General features: G+C 33.8%; 1 protein-coding gene across 1 annotated transcript; it reads left to right on the top strand.

The window, feature by feature from the left end:
- The first annotated feature begins 1,459 nt into the window (after positions 1–1,459).
- LOC125264311 (C-type lectin mannose-binding isoform-like) lies at positions 1,460–2,904 on the top strand. Its single transcript, XM_048183552.1, has 3 exons — positions 1,460–1,835; positions 2,407–2,492; positions 2,575–2,904. The coding sequence occupies exons 1-3, from the start codon at positions 1,523–1,525 to the stop codon at positions 2,716–2,718; spliced, it is 543 nt and encodes a 180-aa protein (XP_048039509.1). The 5' UTR covers positions 1,460–1,522; the 3' UTR covers positions 2,719–2,904.
- The last annotated feature ends 9,485 nt before the right edge of the window (positions 2,905–12,389 follow it).

Raw genomic sequence — 12,389 nt, forward strand, 5'->3', positions numbered from 1 at the left:
GATCATTTGTTGTTGTGTCGTCATGAGGATTGATTTGATCTTTGTGCTGTTATCAGGTGAGTTTTATTGGTTTTGTAAATGATACTGCAATTGCATCTTACTTGGGAATGTTTTTTTGTCAGCTGAGAGCTAAAATATTTACCCTTTACGTTAATATTTCATTTATCTATCAACACATATGCATGTTCACGGTTCTCTGATGGTAAAAGTATGCGAAGTGGGACACAACACATCTCCCTTGTGTTGAATTTATGGCTGTTGAAGTTTAAGCGAAAATAACGCATTAACAGTTAAAAATTGTGACGTTAAAGCAAGCTCTATTTGACCTTATGAATCACCCTTAGTTCAAGCCAGGGTTGCCAGGTCCGCAGTTTCCCCCTACAACAAACATTATTTGTATCGTGCCACCCATCCAATAATCGCAAAGAGCTTTATGTATTGGTACTTCTGATAAGAAACAGTCTCACCGTTTGAATTCTGTCCATTTTATCACAAATCTTAAATGTGACGTGACAGATAGCTGTAGCGTGAGTCTTTTCTTCCAGTTTACCACAAGTTATAGCAGGAAAAAAAAAAACATGCATGAACATCAAAAGATATTTTGAAAGATACAGTACAACTTACTGAAATGAATCATGTCTCGTGTAATCGCTCAATCAGTGTTTCAACAGAGGATAGATGTCAATAAAACAGCTTGTAAACAATGTCACTTAACATCGCATTTACCTCAGAAAAGTTATCCAATGTTAACAGTTTGTTGTTTAGCCAAAAAACACTAGAGAGGAGTTATTTATGGTTAATTGTATTTTAATACATTTGTCATGAAGACAAGTGTTTATGAAAACCACATATTTGCAACTTAGTTGTATACTAAAATTTTTGTTTTTATTTAAGTGTAATTAGCAGTTTAATATAATGGTCTGGGCTCTGTTGTTAATTTGAACTTCTAGTATTATAGTAATGTACCAAATGAGAGGGTTCCTGTATCATTTACTCCATTAGTAGGGAGGGTTTTCAAAATCATGAATAATCGGCTATTGGTGGAGAAATTTTGTATTGGTGCATCTCTAGCATATAATATTTTTATTAACAGTATTAGGTTAGAGTGTTAGGGTGTCTTATGCCAAATTTACACTGCAAAGGTGGCACAAAAGTGCTTCTGAAATGGCATTCAAGTGTCTTTTCACAGACTGTATAATGCTTTAGAGCATGCATAATTGATTAATTAATTAATTATGTCTTTACACAGAATTTAAGCTGGCTCAGAAGCCGCCCTAACTTAGCTGCATAAATGTGCCTTTAGATGTGTTTGTATGGTTGCTGTAAAGAAAAGTATTCACTTTTAAGTTTAGGCTCTCTCATGTTTTATTTTATATTTGCTTCAGTATTATTTAATATTGTTTTGATTTTGACATTTAAACATTGTAAATGGCATGCCATGTGTCATGTGATGGGTTAATGTCTCTCCACAGCTCTGAGCTCTGGTGTGAACTCTCATGCATTTTACTTTATTTCTGAGAAAATGAGCTGGACAGATGCACAGACGTACTGCAGACAGAATCACAATGATCTCGCCTCTATCGATGACCAGACGGACCTTAATGCGCTGTTAAAAACTGTTCCCAGTGATTTCAAAGAAGGCATGTGGATTGGACTCTATCGGAAGACAGGGACATCTCCCTGGATTTGGTCTGATCAGAGCAAATCCTCGTTCCAACTGTGGATCCCTGGACAACCAAACAATGCTGGTGGCAACCAGTTTTGTGTGTACACAACTCCTGCTGGATTCTGGAATGACTATGCTTGTCTGGAAAAATATGCATTTATCTGCTATGGTGAGTTGTTTGAAATTTAACTTAACTGCTAACCAGAACAGCAAAAATATTGAGTCTTTGTCAGTAGATTAATGAATTGGACAGGTTAAGTTATGGACAGTTTAACCTGATGGTTTTTTCTTCAGTAAGCCAGTGTGAAGAATGTTCTTTTGGTGTCACTTATTAAATATTTATAGGATATTTAACATAATGCTCTGTATTTTCCTAAAGACACATTTTGAAGTAAGAAATGATTTTTTGTTTGTCTCAACACTCTTTAAAACTGTGTAGAATATATATAGTTCTGGGGCTTTTTATGCCATAAAGGTTCTATATAAGGAGGTACGATTGCAAAATATTTTCATGTTTAACAGGTCATTTCAAATTTTCTAGTAATAATATTTATTAGCTGTTTCATAAAATTTATTTAAAATTAGAATGAATTAAAACATTTTATAAATCCATAAAATTATCCCATGATGGAACCCCTTAAAGGTACTTTATAGAACCTTTTCTTCTAAGCATACCACTTTTTTGCACTTATTCATTATTAACCCAAGCACTTAATCATGTTTGTGTGTGTCTCTCACAGAGAATAGAATACAGATCATGAGATTGGAGGTGAAATCAAATCGAAATGTGAATGATCCGGCAGTAAAGAACGAGATTTTAGCAAAGGTTAGTTCAATATACTGCACATTTAATATATGCTGATGACTTGCCAAGATTACCTTGTATAATAAAAGTCTGTGTTCTTCAGATAGAGAAAATGCTAAGGGAGAAGGGTCTAACAGAAGATGCAAAACTGTCATGGCAAATGATTTCTGGAGGAAATGTCTTTCAGAGGATGTGGTATCAGAAGAATAATGTTTCTAATTCTCCCTGTATCAGAAACAAGAACTGATTGTCTCATAATGGCATTTCTTGTGTCATTTTAGTTATACTCGGCTAAGAGGGAACACTGAGAACTTTAGCTAATGTTGTGACAAGGTTCTCTGAAAGTTATGCACAAACAAATTAATAAAACATATGTTCAAATTTAGCACAAACGCATAATTTTACATTGTTGGAACATTTTAGCTGAATCATTTAGTTGGATCAGTTTTTATAAATATTACTGCTTATTTCAGAATGTTCAGTGAACATTTAAAAGTGACATTCCCATTTGCATTATGATGGAAAAAAATGCTTTTAAAACAATTAAAAAACTTGATGTTTTTGAACATTTAGAGAACATTCAGAAATAACATTTTATGTCTTAATATGAACATTAGCAAAACTTTCTTAGAACATATTTTTGGGGAGTTGCCTGTCATTGTGGCATTACTAAATGTGGCTGTATGTGCACTTCTGTATTATTAAGCTGTTTTTGTATTCATTGCAAAAATAGGAGTTTTGGATAACAATAACAAGACTAATAATAATAATAATAAAAAGAACTTACATCTTACACTGACATTTTTTGTCATTTTGCCATACTTTGAATACTGTTTGTATTGGATACATTGTTAGTTGATTCTAGTTCTAAGCTAAAAGAAAAAGAAAAAAAGAAACAAACTACAAAATAAATGTAAACTGGAAAGCAAGATATGACACCTGTAGGCCAACACCTGTCCTGTAGAGGGAGCTCTCAAGTAGCATTATGGTTTTTCTCAATCGATTTGACACAATTCTCCAAAGTAATGTAACTGCTCTCAAAACAGTTAACACAGTGATCTAAACACACTCGTACCTTAGCCAAACACTGCAAAATAAAGCACTGCATATTTTTCTAGTAATGCATTGCATTTATTAAAAGTAAATACTAACATCAAAACTGCAAGTTTATTCTCTAATGATTTTAGAAAATTTTTAGCTGTGGATACAAATACAATACACAATGAAAATACATGTTTATTTTAATGTTTTTCCAGCAGGTTTTGTTTTATGGGTCATTGAGCTGATGTAATGCATATTTCTGTGTCATAAACAACGTGTTTAAACAAGTTTTAGTTGATACATTAAATTTCAAAGTGTCTACAAAAAAAAAAAAAAGACATTTGAGAATATTGCCTGACAAACGTTTTTCAATTATTTCAACAGCTTTACAGTTACTAGGACACATTTCTCAATACTTAGGTCATTATTTCAAATCTCTTCAGACAGTTCTCATAACCGACTTGGTAACACTTTAGAATACTGATCCTTCATTAATAAATAACTACACAGGAACAAATTAATAATGCATTATTAACACTCTAGTAACTACTATTAACTAACAATAAACTCTGATGAATGAATTAGTAAGTAATAGTGCTCAGTTGAAGGTAGTTCACTATTAACTAATCAGTAACTACTGTTTTTTCATTCCTCCCAGAGAACTACTAAGAACTACTATATACAGGTCCATAATTAACATGAATGATACATAATGTATAATTAATTCTAAAGTGAAGGTCATGGTAACCCACTAGTAATGACTGAAGTATTACCAAATCCTTCAGAAGGAATGACTAATTATTTGGATCAGTTTTCTAAAGTGAGAAACATGATAACTCTCTAGTAACTACTGAAGTCATTGTAAAATTTTGATGTTTTTGTACAGTAATTCCTTCTGATGTATTTGGTAACACTTGAGTAATTACTAGTGGGTTACCATGATCTTCACTTTAGAATACTGATCCAAATAATTAGTAGTTTCTTAAGAGTTATATAGTAACTCTTGAGTTATTACTATCCAATACTTTACAGAAACCTCAAAAGTTTACAATGATTTCAGTAGTTACTAGAGAGTTATCAGGGATTTGGTAATACTTCAGTCATTACTAGTGTGTTACCATGATCTTTACTTTAGAATTAATTATACATTATGCATAATTCATGTTAATTATGAACCTGTATATAGTAGTTCTTAGTTCTCTGGGAGGAATGAAAAAAACAGTATTTACTGATTAGTTAATAGGGAACTACCACCTTCAGCTGAGCACTATTACTTACTAATGCATTAATCAGAGTTTCTTGTTAGTTAATAGTAGTTACTAAAGTCTTAATAATGCATTATTCATTTGTTCCTGTGTAGTTATTCATTAATGAAGGATCAGTATTCTAAAGTGTTACCACCAACTTTAATCTTGGCACAGCAGTTCATTTCACATTCAAAATTCACTAAATCTACCAAAACATTTCCTTCAAATCTCAAATCAACTCATTCTTCTAGAACTCTAGAAAAGGTTTTCACCCAGTAAACAGATTTTGTCAGTCATAAAACACAGACCTAAAAAAACACTAACATCAAATAGCATAATACAATGTTTTCTTTTGTAATTTTTTTTAACAAAACAAGAATAATACTCTTCATTTTGTTTGATTATAATCACGATTATTACTCATGTTTATTCTATCAAAAGAGTAATGTAACTATGGCTATTTTGCAAGTTCTTTACCAACCTACACTTCACCCAAAAGGCCTGTAGGTGGCACAAAGACTTAAATTTAACCAATTATGATAACTTCGTTAGATGGTAAATCAATACAAAACATGGTTTTGGTGAGCGCTTTGTAATATGTATTCACATTAAATTTTAAAGCAACACAATTCGTTTGCAATAAGACAAACCAGATTCAAATTGCCCGGCAAATTCGTAAAGCAAAGAACAATCATTTCTAGCTGATCAACATTATGAAAACTGGTAAAACCTTTAGGAACTTCAAAAGATAAAACAGCGAAATTCCTAATATTACTTCCAATATTTCCAAATTATGTTCATTTTCATAGAGCGGGCCAATATCGTGACAATTATTTAAAATCAATCGAGAGAAGCAGATATCGTTATCGTGATAAAATACGATTAATCGTGCAGCCCTAATTTAATTTAATTTGACTTGACATTTGATATTCAACAGTATCCTTGACATTTATTCAACAGTGCTTTTGATCTGCCTGCATTGACACTATTCTTTAAAAGGAAAAATTATATACCAATTATCAATGTAAAGCTGCTTTGACACAATCTGCATTGTAAAAAGCGCTATATAAATAAGGGTGACTTGACTTGACTTGACTTGTGTTTGGACAAATGGTACATAAATATTTGTGATTTGTATATTTTGAAAACATCTGAGAATTTTCTGCGTATTATTTCGAACGATTTACATGATTTGCAATTTGTGTGAAATGAATGAAAACTTTCAATCTGTTTAGGACAATTACAAAGTGTTCAGATCACTGAGTTAACTGTTTTGAGAACAGTGATCTGAGTTTGGAGAAATGTGTCAAATCGATTGAGAAAACTATAACACACACACACACACACAAAAAAGGTAAACTGTTTTTAGTGAGTTGTTATACATAACTGTGACAAAAAATATCAACTCCATAATATCAATGAATGAAAAAAAAAAAAAAAAAAACCCTGCTCTCCCCTTCCACAGTCATCAGCACTTCCTCAGTTTACACTTTGCTTCAGTATCTTACATGGTAAGTTGCACACAGTAGAATTCATTCTGATGAATATCATGATTCTTTCGATCTTCATAATTTTTTTTTCCTCCAGAGTTTAAACTGATGCAGTAAAAAGCCACCATTTACAACAACAATGCTTTATTCCATTGCTAGATAAGTTTTAAATGTAAAATGTAGTGCTCAGATTTGTATTCTTTCTAATCCGTTTTTCTGTCCTTCCATTTCTACAAGAAGAAATGCAGCATGCACACAGAGAACAATTTTTAACATGCAAGATGATGCTGATGTTGGACATTAATGAAAAAAAAAAAAAAAAAAAAAAAAAAAAAAGCTAAAATCAGCTTCTTAATGAATGTGCAATGAGAAGAAACGGCCACAGACTTCAACAGCATCTTAAACATTTGTGTTTTATTAATGTACATGCTTTACTTCACTTTTCTGGATTCTGGAAAATTATAAATTGAGATTTAAGAGTTTCAATAACTGTCTCATTTATTTTAGCCAATTTGAATTTGTCCACTAAATGCAAAGTGTTTGCTTGCTTCAACAAATGCATTTTTTTCAGAGTACAGAGTTCTTGTTCAGCAAATTGTAACCCAGGTTAGATGAAGAGAAATTGAAGGGAATTATTTAATTTATTCACAGTTAGTAACATCATATTTCTCTTAATAATAGTTGGAAAGAAGTGGTAAAGTTATTAAGAACATTTAAAAAAATAGCGATTTTATCCTATTTAGTAGGTTAGTGATTAACCAATGAGAGCTCTTTGTCATCGAGCATGCGCAATGACAGAAGAGACGAGTTGTTAGAGAAAAGACGTGATCTGATCTTCGTGATCTAACTTGATTAAATATAGATTAAAAAACCCTCAGAATATTGTACAAACGTTTGAATTCATTTATTTCAAGGCATCTGGTGTCTCAGGACGTCGATTGAGCATTGTTGAGACGCATTTTACTCGGTGAGTCAACATAATTTAATCGATGGTAAAGAGGAAAAATGTTTAAAAACTTCGGTTCACTGCAACTGAGTGGCTTAGTTGCAGTAAACTGTGCTTATCGTATTTTTTATTTGTATTTTGACCTTAAACGTCATAGTGAATCGCGTGATTATTGTTCATTGCAGTTCACGGACGCCATTGCTGGTCACACGCGCATGTGATGACGCGCCTGTGTGAGAGCAAAAACAAACTCGAGTTAAAAGACTAATACCATTTCTTGTAAAATAAATGTGTATGTTTTAGTTTCAGTTTATGATTTCAATCTGAGTGGTTACAAATGTGGTCATGGTGAACCGCGTGGTTCTTGTTCATTTCAGTTCACCGACGCCATTGTAGGCCACACACGAGTGTGTAAGAGACACGCGCCTGTGAATGAGTAAAATCAATTCATAGAGGTAAATAACTAACGTATCATTTCTTGTTAAAAATGAGATTTGTATGTTTATTATTTTGTTTGTTTGATTTCAATCTTAAGCGGTCATAGTGAACCGCATGGTTGTTACTTGTTCATTGCAGTTCACTGACGCCATCGTTGGTCACGTGTAAAAACGCGCCTATGTAAGAAAAAAAAAACTTGATTGAGAGGTAAATGAGTAATAGTAATTTCTTGTAGAAATGGTAATTGTATATTTTAGTTGTTATTATGATTGTTTTGATCTTTGATGTGAAATTCATTCTCAAATTCACTAAATGAATGTTCTGGGGTCTCATTTATAAAGCGTGCGTACGCACGAAACGGGGCTGGAAACATGCGTACGCCAGTTCCCACGCAAAGGTTGTGATCTATAAAAAACAAACTTGACGGGAGAATGTGTGGACGTTTAAAGGTGATAGAGAGGATTTTTTCGTCGACTGAGAATCCAAAGACCGTTACTGAGTTTTTCAAATGAGCGCATGCGTAAGAACAGCCCTCCTCCTTCACAGCTCACTTCAAAGGAACGCCTCCCAAAACTCCTGCACGAGTATTGGAGCACGAGTATTCGAACACGAGTGTTTACCACCGGCATTCGCTGTGTCATGTTTTTTGGATTCATTATGTTGGACTCACCGCAGGTAACTCATAATCTGCAGTTGTTACTCCTGTCTCCTGACAAAAACATAGCATGCAGCGCCTGTGGAGTGTGGAAAGTTACTGGAGCGCGCAGCCGCGCTCGTCTCTCACAAGGAACGTCACGGCAGTGATTGACAAGCCAGAGGGCCAATCGTTTACGGCCCTACCTCGTGCACAGATGATGTATATTAATATTATTCCTTTCAGTGCACCTAATAAATAGTCTTTTATCAGTTAGTAAAGACAGTTTCAAGTAATATTGCAAAAATGTATAAAACAAAACATCCTCTGTAGCATCTTTAAGCAAACTTTGAACTGTGTGTACGTGTAGCCTGTTGAGAAAATATTATTTTATTTTATTTGATCATATTTTATTTTTATGCAGTGAACTTCCCAAAACTATTTTTCTAATTATTTTAAGACAATTCATTTCACTGAGTGTTGGATTCCTGCACGGGTCATGTATTGTTGTGAGTGGGAACCATGCATTGTAGCGTTTGTTCGTATGGGACGCTTGTCTGTGTTGCGCACTATTCCTATTGGGAGTACGTGAGTTGCGTCAGCCTCAGAGCGCGAGTGGACGCTGACGAGGCAGGACTTATTTTTTCTCTCTCCCTTCTTCCAGTCATAGTTGGTATGTTTAAAGTTATTTATTTGGTCAAAGTTCATGAAATATAAAACAAAATGTGTTCTGAGTTTGTTTTACAAATGTATTTTTGTGCATTGATCAACTTATGCGAGTTTTATGCAACTCTTGTCTGACGCACATGGAGCTAATTAACTCATGGTTTGTGCACAGCGTTTAACGGAAGAAGTTAGCGCAACTGATGTTTCACTGATCAAGTGTCCCATGTTTTTCCAGGTATGTTAACTCATTGTATAAAATTATAGAATTTGTGTAATTTGGTTTATAATGTTATGGACTAAATTTGAATATATTATCAATACTATTTTTCTATCCCCTTTTTCTATAATGCATTTAATTGCTTTGCATTTGTGTAATGCACTGATTTCACTTCTATAGTGTCATTGTGAATGTTCGTGATGCTTTGGGAGAATGTTTACATTAATTTTATGCATCATTCATTGTTAATAATACAAATTGAGACGGTGCGGTAAAGTTGGTTTTATGTTGGACATTCGTTAGACATTCGCCAAGCAAATTAAGGGACTGTCTCAAAAGTACATGCACACATTCCAAAATGTGAAACCATGTAAAGCATGTTAATAAAATGTAAAGATCGGAATTAAGTGGGAAACCTTATTTTAGCGCAACACATCATTTTAAGCGGTGAATGGGTTATTTGCTATGAACTAGTACATTGTTATTACATTGTACTCTACCATTTTATTTTACCTGATAGAAACAGGTGTTGTCAAGGCAAGTGTAATATATTCACTAACACTTGCAACACCTGTTGGATTATGGAAATGTCATTTTGTCATTTTTTTATGAATTTTTGAATTACACAAATCTATATAACTTCCTGGTCATGTGACCCGATGATGTCACACCAGTAGTGATATGTTCACATACACCTGTCGCACATCATACACCAGTTGGATTTGGGAAATGTCATTTTGTCAATTTTTTATGAATTTTTGAATTACACAAATCTATATAACTTCCTGGTCATGTGACCCGATGATGTCACACCAGTAGTGATATGTTCACACACACTTGTCACACATCATACACCAGTTGGATTTGGGAAATGTCATTTTGTAATTTTTTTATGAATTTTTGAATTACACAAATCTATATAACTTCCTGGTCATGTGACCCGATGATGTCACACCAGTTGTGATATGTTCACACACACCTGTCACACATCATACACCAGTTGGATTTTGGAAATGTCATTTTGTCAATTTTTTATGAATTTTTGCAATTACACAAATCTATATAACTTCCTGGTCATGTGACCCGATGATGTCACACCAGTAGTGATATGTTCACATACACCTGTCGCACATCATACACCAGTTGGATTTTGGAAATGTCATTTTGTCATTTTTTTGAATTTTTGAAATACACAAATCTATATAACTTCCTGGTCATGTGACCCGATGATGTCACACCAGTTGTGATATGTTCACACACACCTGTCACACATCATACACCAGTTGGATTTTGGAAATGTCATTTTGTCATTTTTTTATGAATTTTTGAAATACACAAATCTATATAACTTCCTGGTCATGTGACCCGATGATGTCACACCAGTTGTGATATGTTCACACACACCTGTCACACATCATACACCAGTTGGATTTTGGAAATGTCATTTTGTCAAATTTTTTATGAATTTTTGAAATTACACAAATCTATATAACTTCCTGGTCATGTGACCCGATGATGTCACACCAGTTGTGATATGTTCACACACACCTGTCACACATCATACACCAGTTGGATTTTGGAAATGTCATTTTGTAAATTTTTTATGAATTTTTGAAATACACAAATCTATATAACTTCCTGGTCATGTGACCCGATGATGTCACACCGGTTGTGATATGTTCACACACACCTGTCACACATCATACACCAGTTGGATTTTGGAAATGTCATTTTGTAAATTTTTTATGAATTTTTGAAATACACAAATCTATATAACTTCCTGGTCATGTGACCCGATGATGTCACACCAGTTGTGATATGTTCACACACACCTGTCACACATCATACACCAGTTGGATTTTGGAAATGTCATTTTGTCAATTTTTTATGAATTTTTGAAATACACAAATCTATATAACTTCCTGGTCATGTGACCCGATGATGTCACACCAGTTGTGATATGTTCACACACACCTGTCACACATCATACACCAGTTGGATTTTGGAAATGTCATTTTGTCAATTTTTTTATGAATTTTTGAATTACACAAATCTATATAACTTCCTGGTCATGTGACCCGATGATGTCACACCAGTAGTGATATGTTCACACACACCTGTCACACATCATACACCAGTTGGATTTTGGAAATGTCATTTTGTAATTTTTTTATGAATTTTTGAAATACACAAATCTATATAACTTCCTGGTCATGTGACCCGATGATGTCACACCAGTTGTGATATGTTCACACACACCTGTCACACATCATACACCAGTTGGATTTTGGAAATGTCATTTTGTAAATTTTTTATGAATTTTTGAAATACACAAATCTATATAACTTCCTGGTCATGTGACCCGATGATGTCACACCAGTAGTGATATGTTCACACACACCTGTCACACATCATACATGAGTTGGATTTGGGAAATGTCATTTTGTCATTTTTTTATGAATTTTTGAAATACACAAATCTATATAACTTCCTGGTCATGTGACCCGATGATGTCACACCAGTTGTGATATGTTCACACACACCTGTCGCACATCATACATGAGTTGGATTTGGGAAATGTCATTTTGTCATTTTTTTATGAATTTTTGAATTACACAAATCTATATAACTTCCTGGTCATGTGACCCGATGATGTCACACCAGTTGTGATATGTTCACACACACCTGTCGCACATCATACACCAGTTGGATTTTGGAAATGTCATTTTGTCATTTTTTTATGAATTTTTGAATTACACAAATCTATATAACTTCCTGGTCATGTGACCCGATGATGTCACACCAGTTGTGATATGTTCACATACACCTGTCACACATCATACATGAGTTGGATTTGGGAAATGTCATTTTGTCATTTTTTTATGAATTTTTGAATTACACAAATCTATATAACTTCCTGGTCATGTGACCCGATGATGTCACACCAGTTGTGATATGTTCACACACACCTGTCACACATCATACACCAGTTGGATTTTGGAAATGTCATTTTGTCATTTTTTTATGAATTTTTGAATTACACAAATCTATATAACTTCCTGGTCATGTGACCCGATGATGTCACACCAGTTGTGATATGTTCACACACACCTGTCGCACATCATACACCAGTTGGATTTTGGAAATGTCATTTTGTCATTTTTTTATGAATTTTTGAATTACACAAATCTATATAACTTCCTGGTCATGTGACCCGATGATGTCACACCAGTTGTGAT

This window comes from Megalobrama amblycephala, linkage group LG3 (genome assembly GCF_018812025.1).
Source record: "Megalobrama amblycephala isolate DHTTF-2021 linkage group LG3, ASM1881202v1, whole genome shotgun sequence".
Taxonomy (NCBI): Eukaryota; Metazoa; Chordata; class Actinopteri; order Cypriniformes; family Xenocyprididae; genus Megalobrama; species Megalobrama amblycephala.